The following is a 23,749-nucleotide window of genomic DNA, read 5'->3' on the forward strand; positions in this document are numbered from 1 at the left end:
TCCGTTTGGGCAGGGAAGGAGAAACCCAGGGCGGCGGTGGCCAGGAAGGGGTGATACCCGTGTGTGCTTGGCTGGCCTAACTTCCTCCCAGAAGAACTTACAAGGCAGCCACTTGGCCGTGTGTTCCTAGAGGGAGGGTGTGCTTATTTGTGGGGGTTGGGTAGTCAGTAGGGAGATTTTGGGTGAGTTTTGGAGGTCCCTTGTGGGGAAAGGCACGCATACCGGTGCATGCACACACACACACCCCCGCTCACCCTCCAGTGTGCTGTGTGGAAAGAGATATTTACTTGCCGAGTTTTACCAGAGAAACATGCAAACCTTTCACTCCACCCCAGATCACACTGCTGATGCTGTACCTTTAAGAGCATGGAATCTTAGCTTATTATTGTATTAAATCTATTCATTTGTTCTGCTCTGGTCTGAATAAGTAGAAGGCCTGTAACCACCCACCCCCAACCCTTCCTGTCCACTCCCAGTGTCTCCTTTGTTTTAATACCGTTTCTCCAGGGATTCAGTCTAAGGCTGGCTGGCTGAGCTCTGCCTCCATCCCTGCCATCCGCCTCCCCTACCCCTACATACCCTTGCTCTCTCCCTGGTTCCAAGAGGTTCTTTGAAAGGAAAGAATGACAAATGCGGGCTACACTGAACACTGGACTAGTTGCATTCTGCCACAATGTGTGGACGCCCCAGGGACCTGGCTCTGCAGGGGTTGGCCCCTCTGGGCCCAGGTGGTCAAGCCTAGTGGTCAAACTCATTAACCCCTCAGCTGCCAGCTGGAGCCTCCACCCACTAACCCCTGGGCCTCCACCTGGTGGGGACCTCCTTGAGTGACTCCTGGCACCTTCTTTGCGATTAGCTCTGTCGTTCATTGGTTCGTTCATTCATTCATTCTCTCATTCAGGTATTCATTCATACTACAGGTAGAAAGCCTCCTTTAGACCAAGCCCTGGGCTTAGCGTTCCTTCCATCTGTCCATCCATCCATCCATCCATCCTAGTCATTCATTTATTCACGCTATAGTTACCAATCGCTTGCTCTAGGACAAGACCTGAAATGTACCCTTTCATTCATTCATTCACGCATTTATTCAATCATTAAGCAGATAGGTACTGGCAGGCACCTGGTGGGGGCTCGCAGGGATCCAGAAATTTGGGGCTTCTCAGAGTTGTCTCTGGGCAGCTCTAAGCCAGGAGTACCTGTAGGGAGACCCTCACAGAATAACCCAAGAATGACATTCTTGGGCAAAGATGAACAAGTGAAGTGCTGCTTTGATGCAGTGTGAATGGCGGAGGAGGAAATTCACAGCTTGTTCACAGCCCTGCACCCAGCACTGACTAACGACCTGGCTGAGACACTCATTCATCCATCGTTCGTTCATGGAACATTCAGCAAATGTCGACGACCTACTCTGTGCTGGTGCTGACATGAGCTGGTAGCTAGCCCTGCTGGGGACAGTGGCCCCGGCAGGCTGTGGGCATAGCACCACCACCCTCAGGGATGCTGAGTTGGGGGCAGTGTCTCCCCTTCCCAGACGCCCTGCGGGGAGGACGTCGTGGGTGATGCATTGTGCAAAGGGTCCTGGGTGATTCATCACTTTCCACAGGGTGGTCTTTCTCTGTTTATACCTCTACATTACGTCAGCCTTCTCAGCCTCCTCGGGGGTGTGTGTGCGTGTGTGTTTTGGGAGGGTTCCCATAATTCCACCTCTAACGTACTGACATTTTGTGAGGTTGGTGAGTCAGGCAATCAGATCCTCCTAGCTCTGCTGGAATCTACCTTGGGGCAATTCCCTCTCTCAGACCTCAGGTCCTCAGTATCCCCACGTGCACAAAGGGTGGCAGCTGGACACTCCCAAAGGTTTATTTCAGCCTCTGAGCCTCGGGTTCCTCATTTGTAAAATGTGTCTAGTGAAAGGATTATGTGTGGTTTAAATGCATTAATATACGCAAAACATTTATGCTTAATAATATAAGTAAACAAAAAAAGTGAGCGTGGCATATAGTAAGTGCTCAGTGAACATAGTTTATGATGATTTTCAAGTCTATTTATGACAGTAGGCACAGTGTAGGGTAAGATGAGGGCTTGGTTACGGCATAAGGACGTGGTGGCCATTCAGGCTGAAAAAGCAGAGGTGGCGGCAGGGGGTAGGGGTGCCTAGGGAAGGGTCCGCGATGCCGAGAAGGGACCAGGGGACTGCATGCCCCAGTTGTGATGTCTGGGACTGCAGCTCCCTTGCCCCACGCTTGGAAGTCGAGTCAGGGGACTGCCCCTGGCCACAGCCGCCTCCGGGGGGCGCCTGTCATGCCAGCCCAGCCACAGGGGGCTCCTCCTTCACACTGTGGTCCCAGGCCAGGTGGCCACCTCCCCAGCTGCTGCCCCTGCACTTGGGGCCTTCCCCAGGCTGCGTTAATCTCCTCCCAACCCAGGTGGGGCTGGAGCAGTCTCAGTCATCGAGGGTTGACAGCTCAGCAACAAAACCCACAATGGCAATTTTTCTGGAGGCTGAGACGTGAAAGTCCAGGGAAAATTGAAATTTTCTCTGCTGAGTCGCAGACTGGCTGAGTATAAAGGGTGAGTGGGGCCCGCAGAGTGGCTGCACTGCTGGCACCAGCACGTCGGTGGGGAATCCTAGGGCTCTTCCCCCTCTTCGGGGCCCAGCCCTCCTCTTCTCCCCTGCCTGCCTCCGGCCAGGTGCTGTGCTGGGCACACCATGCCACCCCCCGCCCACAGCATGCTCCCAGCCTGGAGCGGGGCGAGGGGCACACAGCGAGCTGCAGTCCTGTGCGAAGTGGAGGCCAGAGGAGGAGCCTCACAGTGGGGGCCTGAGGCACTTTTAGGGATGGGCAGCCCAATTTTAGATGGTTCATGCAATTTTTAAAAAGGTAATTATGTTTGTATTTTAATGGACATTACAAAACATGATACACACGATTTCATCAAGATAATTATTTGGGATTACACTCAGGTAGGTAGCACTGTTAGGCCTAAAGCAGGTGAAAGGACAAAGTTGAGTGATAGTAATAAAAGTAAGTAAGTAGGGCTTCCCTGGTGGCGCAGTGGTTGAGAGTCCGCCTGCCGATGCAGGGGACACGAGTTCGTGCCCCGGTCTGGGAAGATCCCACATGCCGCAGAGCGGCTGGGCCCGTGAGCCATGGCCGCTGAGCCTGCGCGTCTGGAGCCTGTGCTCTGCGACGGGAGAGGCCACAACAGTGAGAGGCCAGCGTACAGCAAAAAAAAAAAAAAAAAAAAAAAAAAGGAAAAAGTAAGCAAGTAAATAAATAGGGCACAAGTCTGGAAGGTGACCCAAGCGTGGTGAATCACTGGATGGATTCGGCTTCCGAATCTGGCGCCACCACCTTAGGTAAGTGTCATGGATGGCTTTCCTGAATGGAGAGCTTGAGGCCAGGACTTGGGTCCAGGTTCTACGATGGGGAGGTAGGTGCTCTAGGAAGCAGGAGTGAGGGACAGGGAGAGTGAGGCAGGGAAGGGAAAGGTCAGTATTGAGGAGGAGTGTCAAGGTCACGGCTGCGGACCCCTGGGCTCGATTCAGCTGGAACCTTCCTGTATGTGCAAGATGCCCCGCAGGCTCCAGTCCCCCTTTGGTTGAGGACCACCTTCTGGAGAGAGGCAGAGCCCTGGAGGCGAGAGCTTGAGGTGGGGCCTCAGGCCCCGGCGCTCAGACCGTCCACCGCAGCTGCGGCTGGACCGAGCGGCTGAGGGCTGTGATGCACGTGCCTGGGGCGCCTGCCGAGGCAAAAGCCCCTCCACTCTCCATCCCCAGCGTGTTCTATGCAATGGGACCAAGCTGTGATGGTCTTGTGGGATTGCCGAGAGGGCCCCTGACACATCACGGGGCAAAGACAGCGAGTATTTTGGGGGAGAGCTTCCATCCTCCCAGCTGTGGGAGGCTCCTCAGTTCTCCGGATGCTTGGGGGGATCCTTGAGCTGGTTCTCTGTGGATTCAACTGAGGTGAAAAACAGCGGATCAGAGGTCAGACAGCATGCCTGCCTTGTCTGCAGAAGTCTGACCCTCCCAGCCCGAGCAGAGTGTCCCCAAAGACGTGTCTGGGCTGAAAATGAGGACTCGACCCTGACATCCTCCCGGGGTTCTTGATTGGGCATCCAGCCTGGGCTCTAAGTGAAGCTGGCTCCGGAGGTGGGGGGCGGGGATGTTGTTGCTTCTGAGCAGGTGTCACCCACTCAGTTTCCTTCACTCCCATATGGTGATTCGCACACACAGTATCTCAGGGTGATTAAAAGCACAGCCTGTGAGGTCAGGTGACCCATATTCAAAGCCCAGCTCGGCCATTTCTGACCTGTAGGACCCTGGAAGTGTTAATTAACCTTTGTAAGCCTCAGTTTTCTCATCTGCAGAATGGGGGCTGGCAAGAATAACTCGTCAGACTGTTGTGAATATTAAATGAGACAACGTGTGACATGGAGCAAACAAGAAATGTCTAGCACATAATAAATGTTATTTATTATCCATATGTTATAGGCATGTATGTCCATATTTAATATGAAATATAACATACTTATTAATCATCTTTCCATGTCTTTAAGATCTACGTTAGACGCTTCAAGTTCTAGGTTAGAAGCACCATGTGGTTTTCTCTGATACTGGGTTTTGTGAAAATTATTATACGAATCTGGTTATTTATACACATTCTTTACCTTCATTGAATACTTCCTCTGTCTACACCTCCAGTAAGAAAGTCAGGATACAAGCTGCGTTCTGTAAATGAGCTGAGGAGAGCCCGGAGGCCAGGGGTTTTCCCAAGGTCACACAGCTGCTTGGGGCTGGAAGCAGCCCCAGAACCAAGGTGCTGGTCCAGCCCGCTGGGAGAGGCCCCGGCCCAGTGCCGTGGGTTTTGCTGTGTTCTGCTTGGGGCCAACCAGACCTGGAGGGGAGGCGGCAGCTCCTGTGTGGATGAGCTCTGATTCTCCCCGGGGCCTCCCTCCCTCAGGGAGCACTGAGACCTCCTGAATCTGTCTCAGGCCTCGCCCAGATGCCCTGCCTGTGACCTCCCCCTGCCACCTGCCCTGATTGCTGTGAGCGCAGAGCTAAGCCAGGTCTCTGGGGACTGGGGGGCATGGCCTGAGGGGTGGAGAGCTGCTGAGTGGGGCCGGGTGTGGCAGCAGGCTCTTAGGACGGCTATTCCTGAGCCTCAGCTCCCAGGCCCTACCTGGCACCGTCTCTCACGTCTTCTCCCTGGAGGAGCTGGGGCTGAAAAATCATTGCAGGGGCAAAGCCCTGGAGAGACCACGCAGACTTCAGCCTGCTGTTCCTGAGATTTCCAACTTCCACGCTCACTTCTACACTGGATGTCCCAGGCTTTGGTCATTTGTATCCCTCTGCCATAATTTTTGCAAGATTTCTGTATCACTGGTGCTATGATTTACCTAGTATTTTTCTTTAAGTCCTCTTTTCGTACTTTAATTTATTTACTTAATTCTGCCACTGGAAAATCAGTATCATTTGCTGTAAGTAGGCAGTGACCTTAAAAGTAAATTGAAAACAGACCCAAAGAAAAGCCCACGTTCAAGTTATTCCAGCCAGAGCTTTGGCATTCTGAAAACCCTGAGCCTTGGGGTCTATTCTCTCTTTGTTGGAACGTTAGAGAGAAATTAAGGACACGGCACCAAGTGGAGTCCTTCTCCTCTGCCTGATGGCTGAAAAGGGAATTGAAGGGGCACGAACTTTCTCACTTTGTGCGTCAGTGTTAGGCTGCCCCCTAAATCACCATGGGTTCTAATGATGGTGCACATCCCACGTTTGGGGGACGCGGGTCAGTGCAGAGCCTCCTCCTTCCTCAAAGCACAATTTGAGTGCCCCTGCCTCCCAGCATATGGCACCTCCCTGCTCACACTTCCCTGATCCTGCCCGGGAGGAAGCTGTCCGGGCCTCCCCCAAGGGAAAGCTCCCTAGACCCCTTGGACGCACTGGACTGCTGTCTCCTTAGTTTGATGGCTTTCTGGAGAAATATGGGATCATTCCAGGCTCTTTCCACTACCTGCTGTGAAACTCGGGGCCCTTGCCCTCTCTGAGTCTCAGGTGTCTGATCTGTAAAACGGGGAAAATGATGGTGGGCACCATGTAGGATGGAGGTGGGGATTTAATGAGGTAAAGCTTATGAAGAGCTTGGCGCCGTGGCTGCAGGGTGGGACTGGGCCGTGGGCAGTGATACCAGTCTGAGGTTCAAAAAGTGGCTCAGTGTGACTATGTTTCAGACCTGAAAGAATGAGGGGGGACACAGGGGCTCCCCAAGGACTCAAAATAGACAGTGATGCCAAGTGCCACAGTGCAGGGTAAAAAGTGGCAGTGCCCCCAAGGTCAGGGAGGGGCACCAGTGGTGGCAGAGGGAGTCAGGGAAGGCTTCCTGGGGGCAGTGTCTTGAAGGAAGAGCCCCTGCTGATCAGGCCGGGCATGCCGTGGTGGCAGTATGGGCCTCTGAACGTGTTGCTCACCTCCCTCCCCACAAAGGAGAAAGAATATCCTCTCCCTTTCAGAGCTTCAGGTAGGGTTGCAGCTCTGGATGCCACATACGCTTTCCTCTGAAGTTGGCTGAGGAGATGCCTGAACACTTCTCAGAAAATTCGAGGACTTCCAGACTGCAACTCTGACATCTGCAGCTATAACGTAGGGAAGGGAAGAATGCTATCCAAATAAACTTAATCCTAATCAAAGGAGTATTTTCTTACAGAAAAGCTTCACCTATACTTAATAGTTTTAAATTGTTCCGCGTACCAGTTAGAGGTTTAATTTTGCTGTTCCCTCCAGTGGCTGGAGGATGTGTGTGGTTTGCGTTTAATCAGAGTTGGGTTTTTTTTTTTGGCTGGTTCCAGGGAGGGGAGGAGATAAGGAGACTGTTTCGGGGTTTTCTTCTGGTCCTGCCAGGACCCGTGTCTAGGGTAGAGGTGCTGGGTGCCTCCGAGTTTGGGGTTCTTTGCCGGGGCAGCGTGGACGTCACCAGGGAGTGAACCAGAGTCCCCTCGTGCCCACCTGAGGTCAGCTGGGATGTTCTGCCACCACATTCCTGCCTGGAGAACCCGACGCCGAATTAAATATATGGATTATCCCAAAATTTCTGCAGCAATAAGGTGAGTTATTATTGATTCACAGAGCACGACAAAACATCGCTGCATGAATTAGCAAACAGCTGTTTCTAATTTGAGTTTAGAAGGGTACACAGAGGAACTTGTTTCTCTGTTCACTCCTTTCATTTATAATGAATTTTAATCACCGCTACAGGTGAGAAAAATGTAGAAACAAGCTTGTATCTTGTGGAAGAAACAAAGGAGAGACAGATGCTAACAGATTTCCAGTCTGTGATAAAAAGGATGTTTTGGTACACTTTACATGTAATTAGAGCGCAGCTGTTTCCAGTCCCAGGTCCACGAACACGGCCGAATGTGGGCTCTGCCGATCTCCAAAGGGAGGAAAGAAAAACAGTGATTCAACCCTGAAAGCATCTTGCTTTCTCTCGAGTCAAGCAGAGAGCCCTTTGCTCCGGCCCTTGGTGGTGTCATTTCGTGAAAGCTCATGGAGGTGACTTCGGAGACTCTCTGCAGCCGCGACGGTGGGAGGCTGGTGGGGTGAGGTCGGGGAGTGCAGGGGGCCCGGCCAGGGGGCTGATGGAAAAGCCTTCCAGAGCCCCTCTGCTAGTAACAAGAGCCCCATCTTTGGGGCTCATGGGGGAATATTGGGGCCCTTCTTCCCTGGCAGGAGCCTATCGTGACACTCCACCTTAGCTAGATTTGATCACCGCCAGCTCTCGGGTGAGTTGACGAGTGCTCTATTTTTTTTTTTTCCTGGTATGTTTAATTTCTGCAATAAAACTCAAGCTCAATTGCATTTTCAGTATCAGTGCTAAGTAAATTTGTCTAAGGGATGGAGTAGCCGGGCAGGCTGTGTGTTCTGTGGGGTCAGAGGCTTCAAGGGGAAAGGCAGATGTCCCCTTCCTGTCCTGGGTGTCCAGCAGCCCTTTGGGATGGCAGCGTAGTGGGTGAGGGGCAGGGGTGCTCTGGGAGTCAGGCCTCATCCCCCACGCCCTCTACCGTGAGCCTGGAGACCCGGGTCCAAGCGCCAGCGAGGCTGCTGGTGCCTGAGTTTTCTGTCTATACGATGAGGGGGCTGGGCTGGGGGCTCTTGCAGGCTTCTTTCCTCTCTGATGTCCTGGGATTGTAAATGGCAAGGGCCCGATGGGCCTTTATGCGGGTTGAGTGTCTTTTGCTTAGAAAATCATCTTCTGTAGGGGGGTAACTGCTTGTCCTTAACTTAGACCTTCCTGGTTGTTAATCAGAACTCAGGGAGGTGGGACCCCTCACTGTCTTGTGCCCATTCAAACCATCACGGCCATTGCCTGCCTCTCTTGCCTGTCTCTCTCTCCCTTTCTCTGTCTGCCCTGTGACCTTATGTTGAGCTGGGAGCCAGTAGCCAGTGACTATTTTTATCTAATAGAGCATTTCTCATATATAACCTGTTACAAATATTCACTTATTTCATCTGCATAGGAACTCTATAATTGGGACTATTATTATTATTCCCATTTTACAGATGAGGAAACTGAGGCAGGTTTCTTCTGTACAGCTGAGGAGGTTCATTAACTTGATGGAGCTGGGAGTCTAAGGCTCCTAAGTCCAGCTGCTGGACTCAGCTGCCAAGCAAACACAAGTGCCTTTGGGGCCCAGGACACCTCATAATGAGGAAGGGAGCCCTGTGGGTCTGGAGAAACAGGAGAGTGAGCACCCGGTTCTAATGGGGAGCTGCAGCTCTGGTCTGTCATGGCTGCACCAAATGCAGGTCCTGTGTCTCCAGGTCTTTGCCGTCTCCTTCCAGAAAACTCAGAAGTGGATGTTTTAAAAACCGTTGAGTGTTCTTGATTTCTAAATGTTGGCGTTTTTACAAAACAACTGATAACTGGGTGGTCCCCAGACCATCTGGTGAGAGGACAGTCACGGTGATCTGTGTCCCCCTGCTCAGGTCATCATCTCTCTCAGTCCCGCTGGGAGTCCAGTCCCAGCTTTTCCATTTACCATCTGCTCCGTGACATCGGGGTTTGATCTAACCTCTCTGTTCCGTTTCCTCATCCGTGGGGTTGACCACGCAGCTTACTGTGTAACCCCAGATCCTCTGAGTGTGAAAGAGGGACACAGGCTGGGTGGGATGCTGGGTTCCATCCCAGGATCCCTGGGTGTGTGGCGCCCTGCTTGCTTGTAATATGGAAATAACAACCACCACCACTACCTCAACCATGAGGAGCTGCTCCAACGTCAAAGGGATAATGGGTGTGAAAATGCTGTGTAAAATTTTAAATGCCATACAGTTGATGGGATTTACAATTAACGAAGGTAGTATGAGTTCCACTGGTGACCTCCTTCATTTATTGAATGCTTAGCAGCACGTACACATTACCCATTTTGTAAGGTAGACACTCTTATGATCCCCATCCTATGGTTGAGGAAATGGGGGCTTAGAGAGGTGCAGTGACTTGACAACCGTCACACAGCCAATGAGTGGCAGCTCAGTCTAAGCGAGCCCATACTCTCAGAATATGGTTCTGCTGTCTCCCAGTGGCTGATGTCTCCTTGAGACTGATTGAGTCTCTTCAAAATAATGCTGATGGTTTTGGTTCCCCGGAAGGTTTATTAAGGGCCTGGATGGCAGTCGTTTGCTGTCAGGTGGCATTTCAGCAGCCCCTAGAGACAGCCAGAAAAAGGCATGCCGGGCCATGGCTTTCAGTCTGTTGGGAGGTCTGTGGGCCCTCAAGGATATGTGCCAAGTGTCCCTTAGAGGTGGGTCAAAGAATAGGACCCCACCCTTCACCCACCAGGGCCAGCTCCTCCTCTCAGTTTGGGGCCACTGACCTCTGCATGCCAGCCGCCACCCTCATGCTGCCTGTTGACCCTTGAGCACCACCCCCGCCCAACCTGCTTAATTTTGATTCCCAAACTGAAAGAATGATCCCTGCTTTCCCTGTCTGTGGCCTCACTGGTGATGATGAGATCATAGCTGCAAAGGCACTCTGAGCTCCCTGGAGCAGGGAAGGGTGAATACAAATCGCTGTTATTTTTACTAAAAGCATAATTCTAATTCAAGATTTTAGGTGGAGCCGTGTCAGCTCCTGGTATCCTTTAGGAGGCTCCTTGGCCTACCTCTGAGGAAAGACCCTCCAGCTGCCTTTTCCCCTTTCTTCTCAGGGTGGACTCTTGATTTCTCAGGGGCTGGGCCTCCAACCTTTACACCATACCCTCAAATGTCCCTTTAGGGAAATCAAATATCTACATGCACGACTGACTACTGCTTACATGAAAGGTTTTTTCCCCCCTCTTTTAAAGTGCTTCAAGGGCTTCCCTGGTGGCGCAGTGGTTGAGAGTCCGCCTGCCGATGCAGGGGACACGGGTTCGTGCCCCGGTCCGGGAAGATCCCATATGCCACGGAGCAGCTGGGCCCGTGAGCTGTGGCCGCTGAGCCTGCGCGTCCGGAGCCTGTGCTCCGCAACGGGAGAGGCCACAACAGTGAGAGGCCCGCGTACTGCAAAAAATAATAATAATAAAAATAAAGTGCTTCAAAGTGGCAAAGCGTTGGTTTAGAGTTGAAACTTGAGACGGTGACTAATTGACAGAGAGGTTGGGCAGACAAGAGCAGAGAAACCTAAGCATGCTAGGTACCTTCTGCAACCCTCAGAGGTCCAGGCATATAGAGCAGACTCAACAAATATGCGCCGAGGGAAAGAACACAAACCGGGAGATATCCAGCCGGAAGCTGGGATACCTACTCTCTGGCATTCCTCATTCCTGTACCCAGGGAAGCCATCACTAGTTGATCACAGACTCTTAGAGCTACAAAGCCTCTGAGAGACCAATTCATCAGATTCCCGCTCTCAAGAGTTGGGAAAATGAAAGAACAAGAGGGGATGGGTGTACTTGCCTCTCCATACATCCCTATGCTTATTCAGTGCCAGAATCTGAACCTAGTCCAGTAGTGATCTCATCCACTGTGGCTCATGGTACCACCCTCTGGGCTCAAAGTTCTACTCTCTGGCTTTGCCCTCTGAACTATCTTTTTTTTTTTTCCTTTTTTAAATGGAAATTATCACATGTTTGCAGCTGAGTAATTTTATTAGCCTGTTTCCTGCCTGTAGAATTTGGGGGGGGGGGTTCCTCAGCCTTCTTCCATCTCCTTTTTGGTCCAAGCTGGCAGTGTTTCTGATGGTATAAACTTTTCAAGAAGCTTGTGGGTCTCCTGTGTATGTCATGGGGGATCTACACCATTAGACAAGAGGTCCCTACATAGATTTTTTCCCTAGATAATCTGATCTCTACTTTTGGCTTCTTCTGGGATGGCTCCAGGGCAACGCCCCCAAATTTCTAGATGCTCTCTGGTTCGACATGGAGGATATGTGAGTCACATTCTTAATATCTTCAGAGAGTCTTTTGTGTGACTGAGTGTTCCAGCCTTTTGATTCTTCGGCGATATTAGCAAAATGTATAATCACACTCTCAGTCTCCCCCACAGTGTGATTTGTTGATAGTGAACCTCTTAATTATAATGTCTTTTGCAATTCGGTTAGGCTGAGAATTTCCAAAATCATCAATTCCTGGTTCTTTTTGCTTAACAGTTCTTCTCTCAATCCATCTCTTTCCTCTCCACTACAAGCAGCAAGAAGAGAACAGGCCATGCCTTCAATATGTTGCTTGGAAACCCCCTCAGCTAAATATCCATTCTTATCTATCACTAGTCCTGTTTTCCACGTCACTGTGGGACATGATTCCCTGAAGCTTCCTGGCACCGTACAGCAAGTATCCCTTCCTCCCAGTTTCCAGTATCAAGTTCCTCATCTTCTAAGCCCTCGCCGTCAGCGCCTTTAATGTTCGTGTTTCTCTTATCCGTTTGTTTGTGATGATTTAGGTATTTTTTGTGGTGACTTAGGTTTTTTCTCAAACGTACTCCTTACTTCCTTTTGAGTCTTCACTAACAGAGTCAGTTTTTCTATGAATAATCTTTTAAAGGTAATAGAGGCTTTTTCTACCACACTCTTGAAAATTCTTCTAGTCACTGCCCACTGCCCAATTCCAAAGCCACTTCCGCACTTCTCAGGTATTTGTAATAACATCACCCCTCTCCTGGTACCGATATCTGTATTCGTTTCCTATTGCTGCTGTAACAAATTATCATGGACTTAACCGGCTTAAAACAAGAACAAATTATTATATTATAGTTCTGTAAATCAGAAGTCTGACATGGACCTCACTGGGCTAAAACCGCAGGGCTGTTTTTTTTCTGAAGGCTCTGGAGAGAATCTGTTTTCATGCCTTTCCCATTTTTAGTCTGCCCACATTCCTTGGCTTGTGGCCCCCTTCCATCTTCGAAGCCAGCAATTGTATCACTCTGACTTCCTCTTCTGCCTCCCTCGTCTGCATTAAGGGCCCTTGTGATTACATTGGGCTCTCCCAGGTAATTTAGTATAATCTCTTTATCCGAAGGTCATCTAATTGGCATCCTTAATTCTATCTGCAACCTTAATTCACCTTTGCCACGTAATGTAACATATTCCTGGGTTCTGGGGATTAGGATATGAACGTCTTGTTGTGGGGGGGGCATTACCTTGCCTACCACGAGCTCTGCACAGATTATTTAAGCATCCTGCTCTGCCTGCCACCAAGTGAGGCAAGAGACCAGCTACATTCATTGGTGCTTGGCATCAGAGCCAGCCTCGGGTAATCCAGCCTGGTAAAGCCAGCCACCGACTCTGCCCACTTTGGGACATGCCTTTGTCTTTGTGGCGGGTGGGGTTATAAAGTATGAGGACCTCTTCTTGGCTGTCCTTGAGTTGTAGGGGTTGGCACTGAGCAGCTTCTGCAGTGGGGCAGGCCCTGAACCGGCACTCAGGGCCTGGAGAGGCAGTGTAGTCTAGTGGTTAGTGAGTGGATTTGGGGTGGCGGTAGTGGTACATTTGCCACTTGCTAACTCCATGTGCTCAGAAAGTTGCTTTCCTTCTTGGAGCCTCAGTTTGCACGGTTAGAAAGAAGGGGATGTAATAGCACCTACCTCATAGCGATATTGTGAGAATCAAACGAGAAAATGCTGGCAAAGGATCTGGTTTATAGAAAATGTTCCATAAGTAGTAACTACTGTGGTTTTTATGAGTTTAGTTCTGGATCTGTCTGCTCCTGCTATGTGGTCTCTGTTTCCCCGTCTGTGTTAAATAAGATGAGTGATGGCCCGTTAACTTCCTCTTGCCTCCCCTCCCCCTTGCACCGATCCTACATGTGTGCATATAACTGAGTTGCGGAGTATTCTGGGATGGATGGCCAGCTTTGTCACCTGGTAGGAGGTAAGGACCAGGGCAGGCACTCTTGTCGCCTTCTTGTCGGTGGGCCCCCCCGGGCCTAGTTGGAGTCTGGATGAGTCCCTGGTAGGCATGTAGACAGTGAGGATGCCCCACCCAGCCGGGAGCTCTGGCCTGGCAGCCTCTGTCTCCTACTGGGCCTTCATACCGTGGGATCCAGGACCCCACTCTGGTCCAGGGGTTAACTGTGCTGGGCCTCTCAGGAAGCTTACACCACAGTTTACTGGAAGCAGCCCCAGGAAAAGGCCTCAGAGATTGCCCAGTCCAGCCATGTCACAGAGGCAGAAGCACTCCCACCCTCCCAGCAACAGAGTGGCCTCTGGGACCGAGTTCGTCACAGATCCAGGCTCCCCACAGATCCCTCTGCTGCACCAGGTTTACAGGGAGCGCAGGGAGACAGATGGGTAGAGATTTGAAGTTTCCTAAGAAGAGATCAGCAATTCACCCAGATGTTGCTCCAGCTGAATTTGCATCGTTTCATGTCTGGAAGCCACCTGTCTGGTTCTGGCTGCCTCTGTGGGAAGTGCAGTCAGTGGTGTGTCCTGAAGCACATTCATGTCTTGCAGCTTTTGTCACCTCGGGCTCTGGGGAGCATTGATCTGCCCTCCCAGGATGCCTGGGCTGCTTTGTGCCCACTTTGGGTGGACCTCACCATCAGCAGAGTTGGACCTGCTGACCCTTATCCCTGGCTGGAGACCCCTCTCTAGACTACAACACAGCTCCACAGTACCTGTCAAATGCTGTTGTCTCTGCTTGAACAACAGGATTTTGGTGATCCTGCCCTAAAGCCTCCTTTTCAGAGGGGATGCACAGTTCCCTTCTTGAAAGAGAAAACCTGATGTTAAAAGCTTCTTCGCTAGCACTGGGAATCAGGAGACCTCCTCCTCCAATTTGCTCCCCGCTCTTTGAACATTCCACTTGTGCACTTCTCTGCTCGTGGCAGACATTAGCAATTGATTTCAGCACTCATTTCTTCTGAGCCCAGATAGGGCCTCAGAATCCTCCTGAACACAGTATTCGAGGTGACCACTAACAATTTACTGTCCCTGGAAGTTTTCTTCTCTCTCTGGGCCTCAGCTTCTTCCTCTATATCAAGCGGGATTGGCGTAGATGGTTCCTGAGTCTGGGGTCGGGCCACAGTTATTCCCATTCCTGGAATTCCCAACGGGGACAGAGGGGAGGCTCTACCTGGAGCACCGTAGAGCTTTGTCTTGTGGGGAGGGAACTTGCCTCCATAGCAATTTTCATTTTCCCATGGAATTGGGTGAATAGCAAGGAGACCTTCTGGGGCTTCGTGAGGAATCGTCGAGCCTTTTTGTGGCTATTCTGGAAACAATCTGGATGATTGGAATATTGTCCAAAATGACTTTTATATTCACCCACAGGGGACTCTTGAGGCTCAAATTCCAACTTCCCATATTACGTGGAGGCAGCCGAGGGCCAGGTCTCCTGCTGGACTCTCTGTCCAGTGCTCTTTCCTCTGCCCCGGCGTGTCTCCCCCAGGCCCCTTGGTTGTCCCAAGTCTGCCTGCTGTGCATGGTCTGGACTATCCATGGGGCAGCGCCCAGGTGGGGTGCACTCGAGTGCACAGTACCCCACACTGGGGGCACTTGTGGACTTGGAAACTTCACTCCTGGGACCGCTCAGCTTTTGTCCCCTCTGGAGGCTTGTGGTCATTTTTATTCACTTGAATGGACCTGCCCCTCCCAGGGATGTCCTAGAAACCTGGAGCTGCCTGGGCATTGGCTGTTTACACCTTCCCCCTCACTGTTCTTTTCAGAGCCGTTTATTCCTCTAGCACAACTTCAGTGACAGAGGGCTCCCTCCCTCCTCAGCCTGTGCCCCTCGCTGCAGGAAGGTCCCCCTTTCCGCTCACTCCTCTGGGCCTGTGGGCTAGCTACTCTCTCTCCTGCATCCAGGTACTTCCTTGGCAGCCCCGACCTTGATTCTCTGTGACTGGAGGGGCGTGGAGCTGAGGGTCCCAGCCATCCTGGGTGGCGGCCACTCTGCTCTGCCCAGACAAGGTGTGTCTGAGGCCACGTTGTCACGGCTGTGGCCTCAGCCTGTGGAATTCACCAAGTGTGGCCATGTGAGCTTGGGGTCCACCTGACTCTTTCTGCCGCTGATGTGTCCCGAAGCCCAGTTAATGTTCTTTTTTCTACATAATTGAGTTTTTATCGAAATTCCTCCCCTCTTTTATGCCTATTTTCATTCTCTTCCTGCAGCAGACTGCAAAAGCCCCATATAACCCATTTCCTATCAGGCCTTTTTTCAGGATTAGTCCTTTGTTTTGTTTTTTTTTTTTTGCGGTACGCGGGCCTCTCACTGTTGTGACCTCTCCCGTTGCGGAGCACAGGCTCCGGACGCGCAGGCTCAGCGGCCATGGCTCACGGGCCCAGCCGCTCCGCGGCATGTGGGATCTTCCCAGACCAGGGCATGAACCCGTGTCCCCTGCATTGGCAGGCGGACTCTCAACCACTGCGCCACCAGGGAAGCCCCAGGATTAATCCTTTTTAAATGACTTTAATTTCCTTTTTGAAAGTGATTTTTCTATTTATTTTGTTATATTTCTTTTTACTCATTCTAGCGGGAGGGGGAGGCCAAGGATCTGGCATTAGTCACTGGGTTTCCCTCTTGATATTCTCATGTGACAGTGCTCCCTCCCAAAGGAGAGAGGCAGGGTAGCATGGTGCGTGAAAGCACCGACTCAGAACCAACTAACTGGGTTTGAATCCTGGCTCTCCTGCCTGCAAGCTGTGTGGCTTTAGGCAAGTTACTCAGCATCTCTGTGCCTCAGTTTTCTCACCTGATCAGGGAAATATTAAATAATAATAATAGTGCCTATCTCATTGGGCTGTTGAGAGGACTGAATGAGTTAACACATGTAAAGCTTTTAAAAGAGTGCCTGGCACATAGTAGACTCTATCAAAGCATTCACTTGAACATGAAAAGGTGGTTGGTCGAGCTGGACTTTCCTTGAAACTACCTTCTCCCTGAGTTCTGAAACATTCAAGTTGAAGGGGACCTTGGGGTTGCCTTCATCCTGTTTCTGCACCCCTTCCCTTTCTGCACATCTGCCTGAGGGTGTGTGCTGCACCGGCTGCACTGTGTGACGTCTAACAGTCAGCATGAGGGGAGTGTTGCCGCTGTAAGAAAAGGACCCCCCCCCTTCATCTGCCGACCTCCCTGCCCATCCATCCTGAGTGTGCTGGCCCCAGTCGTCTCTCCAGTCTGCTCCTAGAAGAGTAAGCTAAGTGCCCCCCAAACAAAATGCATTTGGAGGAGATGGGGCGGCAGCAGTCAAGGTTAAACGTTGTTAAGGTAAAAGGCTTTAAACAGGGCAATCTGAGTTGGGTCTTTATTTGTCAACATGCCCATTTCCCCTGATTGGATCTTTTCAGTTTAAGGAGCCTTATTTTCGTTTCAATTCAGATGATTATAATCTCAGCAGTTGCTCAGTTTGTTGTTCCCAGAATAATGTGCTTTGCTTTAGTTTTGAGACTTGTTTGCAGAAAAATAAAGCCAGCCAGGCGGCCCCGCAATGAACCTCAGGGACTGTGGTGCTGGGGCAGGTTGCTTCTTCTTCTCAAAGACTGGGTGGGGTTGCAGGTGGAGCAGGGTGAGAGTAGACCCCACAATCCTGGTCAAACACAACTGGGGCATCCGGCTGTGTGACTCAGGGCAAGTTACTCACCTCGCCGAGCCTCAGCTTCCTCATCTCAAAAATGGGATGTTACCAATGGGAGGATGAAAAGAGATTAATTGTGGTAATAGAAGCACTTAGCACAGTGCGGGCACTTGGGACGTGCTGACTAGATGTAGCTGCTAATTTTATTAGCACTAGTGGTACTCATTTGTGCTAATTATTATTACTGGCCAAATAGTGATTTTGTTTGTCAGTTTTATTGAAGTATAATTTGCATATCATAACGTTCATTTGTTTTAAGTGAGCAGTTCAGTGACTTTTAAGTAAATTCACAGAGCTGTGCAGTCCTCCCCGCAATCCAGCTTTCAGGCATTTCCATGATCTCAGAAGGATGCCTCTTGCCCATTTGCAGTCAATCCCTGCTCCCTCCTCTGGCCTCAGGCAATCACTAATCTGCTTTCTGTCTCTACAGATGTGCCTGGTCTGGACAGTTCATGTAAATGGAATAAGAGTGCTTCTTCACATTACGTGTTCTCATCCATCCCTCACAACACGTCCCTGTTTGCAGATGTGTGAGCTGACTCTGGGTGTTTAGAGGAACGCTTGTGGGGTGGACAGATGAATGGAGGAGGAGGGTTCGAGTGCACGTGTCTGCTCCCAACCTCAGACAACGTGAATGAAAGACGTGTCCGGGCTTGGTCTTTCTGGCAAGGCATCTTCCTTGCCCCCCGCCACCCATGAGCTGGCCTGTCTTCCATTTGTCGGCCCTGCGAGCTCCAGCCAGCCTCTGTACCTCCCGGGCCTCGGGGGCCCCTCCCTGCAATGCAGACGATGGGCCATTCTGGTGGTCCTGTCAGGGCTCAAAGGAGAGGCAGCCCCTGACTGCATGGGAGCTTGACACGGGGGTCCCTCTCCTGGTCTCACCTACTCAGGTGTAGTCTTGTACGACTGACCTGTGTCAAGGGGCCTGACTGTGGACAGGCCTGGTGCTGTCCTTCCCTGGGGGACGTCACTGTGGTTGTGCCTCAGTTTCCTCATCTGTACAGTGGGAGGGGCCCTGGTTCCCGCCTCCTTCGTGGTTAGAACAGCCCTTAGCAGAGGTACACAGGAAGGGCTCTGTGGCAGCTTGCGTGAGTCTGAGCTAAGACATCAAAATAATAAAAAGCTGGTGGAGCCCGGCCAGGGGGTGGGGGCCGAGCACATCCCTCAGCTGCCCCAGCTCCAGCCGTCTCCTCCCTTGGGTCCCTTTGTCTGCACCCCACGTAGCCCAGCTGGCAAGAGCTGGGAATTACCCGGCAGGGGCCGGGGCGCCTCCCGCCGCATCTCATCTGAGGAGCTGGCAGCCCCGCGTCCTTCCCATCCGAAGGCCCTGTAATGTGAGGCTCCCAGGGGAGTGGGCGCCCTCACTTTGGGAGGCACCCTGCTCTGGGTTGGGTGACTGGGCTTCAGAGGCAGGGAGGCTGCTGGGAGATGCAGGACTCTGGGCCGGGAGCTTTGGAGAGTGGCATCCTTCCAGGCAGAGCTCTGCCAGCGGTGCCAGCTGGGGTCAGGCAGATCTTCACACGGTTGGGGCCAGAGGCCCCGGGCGGGCACCAGGGTGGTGCGTGGACCCTAGGAGCAGGCTCTGAGTGACCCCGAAAGACCCTTTAGCCGGCCTTGCTTGTCTCTCCAAGTCTTGGGGTTGGCAGCTGTGAGAGCCTGGGGGTGCGGGGCCCCCGGTCTGAGCCGTGCCTCCGTGACGGTGTGTGTGTCTGTGTCTGCCGGTGAGTGCGTGTGTGTTCAAGCTTGTGTGTGCATGTGGGAGTGATTGCAGGGGAATGGATATGTTTGTGTGTGTGTGAGAGTATGTGACTGTGTGTGGGTAAGAGTGTGTGTATGACTGCATGTGTGTGAGTGTGTGTTGGTGTGTTGGAGTTCCCATGTGAGTTGTGGGAGTGACGTGTGACCTGTGTGTGTGTGTGTTTATGCATGCAGGTGTGTGTGCCGGTGCCTGCCCAGCCTCGGAATGTGGTCCCCATGCCTTTCCCTTCCAGAGGGTCTCGGCTGCCTCTGGCCAAGAATTTCTGGGTTCCACCTGTGAGGCTTTTCCGAAGACTAAGCTGGCTTGGCTGGGGGCCGGGGAGGCGGGGGCCGTGGTCTGTTTCCTTGGGGGTTAGAAGAGCAAGGTCAGTGCAGTCGAGTCTGAGCTTTTGTTTGTCTCTCCCCTGCCCGTAGCAGCCTGCGGTCCGTTTCATTCATTATTAAGTCTTAAATCCACCCAACACGAAACTTGAGCCATGGAATTCACTCCCTGCTCAGGCTGGCTCCGTTCAACCCCCGCCGTGTCTTGGGAAACTTCACTGGTTTAATTTGCTGTGTCCGGTTTGCCTTTGTTTTTTTCCAGAAATGGCCAACCCCTAGTGCGGGGGTGGCCCCTGTCCCTGGGGAGGGCGGGCCACATAGGGTGTCCGTGCAGGCCCCGTCCGCACACGCCACAGGGGATTTAAGGGCCCACTAGGCTCTGAGATCTGTGGCTATCTGGGTCCTGGCCCCATCTCTGATCACCACGCCGTCAGGCCATCACCCAGGGTCCTGAGCGAACTTGGGGCAAATCCAGGGGTGGAGGGGGAACAAAGGAAACGACCGCCCTTGGGATGGTTTGGGCTGGGAACCCTGCAGCCCCTTCTCAAGTGCCCCTCGTTTACGCCCGTGTGTGCTCTCGGGGCCGACACCATGTGCCTGTGACTTCCGCCTCATATGTCTGTGTGTACCTGCAGCAGCAGTTCCAGCTTTACCAGTCCCCCCTTCCCCACGGAATGTGGTGTGGCCGAATTCATTAAAATGCATTTTATTTTCTTGCAGAGTTTTGCTTACGTCCCATTGCACCAGTGGGATTTCCCCCACAGACTAGGGGTTGGAGGGGGAGTCAACCCCTGTGTCTTGATCAAGTGATGGGACTTACCTCCTTTGGGCCTATGGGACTGATGGTCTCTGAGGACATTTCAGGTGACTTTTTTCCCAGGCTGCATCCCCCCCCCACTCCCCATCAGGGAAGTGACTGAGACCTCACCTCCTGTTGGGGGGGCTGGGTGCTGCATCCAGTGAGGTCCAGGAAGGTGTTGCCCAGGGGAGAGGCACGTCCCCTGCTTATCCTGCCACCCTTCTTCCACCCTCTCTGCAGACTGGAAGGCCCGCATGTCCACTTGTTTCCGGCCCCCCAGACTCCCCGCCCCGACTCCCCCTGCAGCAGTTGGCCAGCTGCACAGCCTCAGCCCGCGAGCTTTTCCGTCCTTGTCTCTCGCGGCCCTGGGAATCGCCTCTGATCTCTCTTCTGCCTTCGCTCTGCAGATGGCGACGACGACCCGCAGCTCTCCTGGGTGGCCTCGTCTCCCTCCAGCAAGGATGTTGCGTCACCCACGCAGATGATCGGAGATGGGTGTGACCTGGGCCTGGGTGAGGAGGAAGGGGGCACGGGCCTGCCGTACCCTTGCCAGTTCTGTGACAAGTCCTTCATCCGCCTGAGCTACTTGAAGAGGCACGAGCAGATCCACAGCGACAAGCTGCCGTTCAAGTGCACCTACTGCAGCCGCCTCTTCAAGCACAAGAGGAGCCGCGACCGGCACATCAAGCTGCACACGGGCGACAAGAAGTACCACTGTCACGAGTGCGAGGCGGCCTTCTCCCGCAGCGACCACCTGAAGATCCACCTGAAGACCCACAGCTCCAGCAAGCCCTTCAAGTGCACCGTGTGCAAGCGCGGCTTCTCCTCCACCAGCTCGCTGCAGAGCCACATGCAGGCCCACAAGAAGAACAAGGAGCACCTGGCCAAGTCGGAGAAGGAGGCCAAGAAGGACGACTTCATGTGCGACTACTGCGAGGACACCTTCAGCCAGACTGAGGAGCTGGAGAAGCACGTGCTCACCCGCCACCCCCAGCTCTCCGAGAAGGCCGACCTGCAGTGCATCCACTGCCCCGAGGTCTTCGTCGACGAGAACGCGCTGCTTGCCCACATCCACCAAGCCCACGCCAACCAGAAACACAAGTGCCCCATGTGCCCCGAGCAGTTCTCCTCGGTGGAGGGCGTCTACTGCCACCTGGACAGCCACCGGCAGCCCGACTCCAGCAACCACAGCGTCAGCCCTGACCCCGTGCTGGGCAGCGTGGCCTCCATGAGCAGCGCCACTCCAGACTCCAGCGCCTCCGTGGAGCGAGGCTCCACGCCGGACTCCACCTTGAAGCCACTGCGGGGCCAGAAGAAGATGCGGGATGACGGGCAGGGCTGGTCCAAGGTGGTCTACAGCTGCCCCTATTGCTCCAAGCGGGACTTTAACAGCCTGGCCGTGCTGGAGATCCACCTGAAGACCATCCACGCGGATAAGCCACAGCAGAGCCACACGTGTCAGATCTGCCTAGACTCCATGCCCACCCTCTACAACCTCAATGAGCACGTCCGCAAGCTGCACAAGAACCACGCCTACCCCGTGATGCAGTTCAGTAACATCTCCGCCTTCCACTGCAACTACTGCCCCGAGATGTTTGCCGACATCAACAGCCTGCAGGAGCACATCCGCGTCTCCCACTGCGGCCCCAACTCCAACCCGCCCGACGGCAGTAACGCCTTCTTCTGCAACCAGTGCTCCATGGGATTCCTGACCGAGTCCTCCCTCACCGAGCACATCCAGCAGGCCCACTGCAGCGTCAGCAGCGCCAAGCTGGAGTCCCCGGTCGTGCAGCCTGCGCAGTCCTTCATGGAGGTCTATTCCTGCCCCTACTGCACCAACTCGCCCATCTTCGGCTCCATCCTGAAGCTCACCAAGCACATCAAGGAGAACCACAAGAACATCCCGCTGGCCCACAGCAAGAAGTCCAAGGCGGAGCAGAGCCCGGTCTCATCTGACGTGGAGGTGTCGTCCCCGAAGCGGCAGCGGCTTTCGGTGAGCGCCAACTCCATCTCCAACGGCGAGTATCCCTGTAATCAGTGCGACCTCAAGTTCTCCAACTTCGAGAGCTTCCAGACCCACCTGAAGCTGCACCTGGAGCTGCTGCTGCGCAAGCAGGCGTGCCCCCAGTGCAAGGAGGACTTCGACTCCCAGGAATCCCTCCTGCAGCACCTGACGGTGCACTACATGACCACGTCGACCCACTACGTGTGCGAGAGCTGCGACAAGCAGTTCTCCTCGGTGGACGACCTGCAGAAGCACCTGCTGGACATGCACACCTTCGTGCTCTACCACTGCACCCTGTGTCAGGAGGTCTTTGACTCCAAGGTGTCCATCCAGGTGCACCTGGCGGTGAAGCACAGCAACGAGAAGAAGATGTACCGCTGCACGGCCTGCAACTGGGACTTCCGCAAGGAGGCCGACCTGCAGGTGCACGTCAAACACAGCCACCTGGGCAACCCGGCCAAGGCACACAAGTGCATCTTCTGCGGGGAGACCTTCAGCACCGAGGTGGAGCTGCAGTGCCACATCACCACGCACAGCAAGAAGTACAACTGCAAGTTCTGCAGCAAGGCCTTCCACGCCATCATCCTGCTGGAGAAGCACCTGCGGGAGAAGCACTGCGTGTTTGACGCGGCCACCGAGAACGGCACGGCCAACGGGGTGCCCCCGGCTACCGCCAAGAAGGCCGAGCCGGCCGACCTGCAGGGCATGCTGCTGAAGAACCCCGAGGCGCCCAACAGCCACGAGGCGAGCGAGGATGACGTGGACGCGTCAGAACCCATGTACGGCTGCGATATCTGCGGGGCGGCCTACACCATGGAGGTGCTGCTGCAGAACCACAGGCTGCGGGACCACAACATCCGGCCAGGTGAGGACGACGGCTCCCGGAAGAAGGCTGAGTTCATCAAGGGCAGCCACAAGTGCAACGTGTGCTCACGGACTTTCTTCTCGGAGAATGGCCTCCGGGAGCACCTGCAGACGCACCGGGGCCCTGCCAAGCACTACATGTGCCCCATCTGTGGCGAGCGCTTCCCCTCGCTGCTGACGCTCACCGAGCACAAGGTGACCCACAGCAAGAGCCTGGACACGGGCACCTGCCGCATCTGCAAGATGCCCCTGCAGAGCGAGGAGGAGTTCATCGAGCACTGCCAGATGCACCCCGACCTGCGCAACTCCCTCACAGGCTTCCGCTGTGTGGTCTGCATGCAGACGGTCACCTCCACGCTCGAGCTCAAGATCCATGGCACCTTCCACATGCAGAAGCTGGCGGGCAGCTCGGCTGCGTCCTCCCCCAACGGCCAGGGGCTGCAGAAGCTGTACAAGTGTGCCCTGTGCCTCAAAGAGTTTCGCAGCAAGCAGGACCTGGTGAAGCTCGACGTCAACGGGCTCCCCTATGGCCTCTGCGCCGGCTGCATGGCCCGCAGCTCCAACGGACAGGTGGGTGGCCTGGCCCCGCCCGAGCCTGCCGACCGGCCCTGCGCCGGCCTCCGCTGCCCCGAGTGCAGCGTCAAGTTCGAGAGTGCTGAGGACCTGGAGAGCCACATGCAGGTGGACCACCGTGACCTCACTCCAGAGACCAGTGGGCCCCGGAAAGGCGCCCAGACGTCGCCAGTGCCCCGGGTAAGTGCAGCCCACCCGAGCCTGGACCTTGCTCCTTGGGGCTCCGCTCATGCCCAGAGGAGCCCCCGTGCTGAGCTCTGTGTTGCCCGGTGGCGTTCCCTCTAGTAGCCCAGAGAAGCAGCGCCGTTGTGCAGCGGTTAAGCACGTCTGATTGCGGCAGACTCTGAGTTCAAACCCTAGTGTCACCATTTCCCTTCCTGTGTGACATG

The 23,749-nt window shown here is 53.6% G+C and overlaps 1 protein-coding gene across 7 annotated transcripts in view; it reads left to right on the forward strand.

Moving 5' to 3' along the window:
• Positions 1 to 23,749, forward strand: part of ZNF423 (zinc finger protein 423) — a 284,391-nt gene that overhangs the window by 125,794 nt on the left and 134,848 nt on the right. For all 7 annotated transcript variants that reach the window (XM_029209172.1, XM_029209183.1, XM_029209154.1 and 4 more), the window contains one exon: positions 20,326 to 23,540. In XM_029209172.1, the coding sequence (XP_029065005.1) occupies positions 20,326 to 23,540 (3,215 nt within the window). The remainder of the gene's footprint in view (positions 1 to 20,325; positions 23,541 to 23,749) is intronic.

Source organism: Monodon monoceros, unplaced genomic scaffold (assembly GCF_005190385.1).
Source record: "Monodon monoceros isolate NGI ecotype Baffin Bay Population unplaced genomic scaffold, NGI_Narwhal_1 Super_Scaffold_10, whole genome shotgun sequence".
Classification (NCBI taxonomy): domain Eukaryota; kingdom Metazoa; phylum Chordata; class Mammalia; order Artiodactyla; family Monodontidae; genus Monodon; species Monodon monoceros.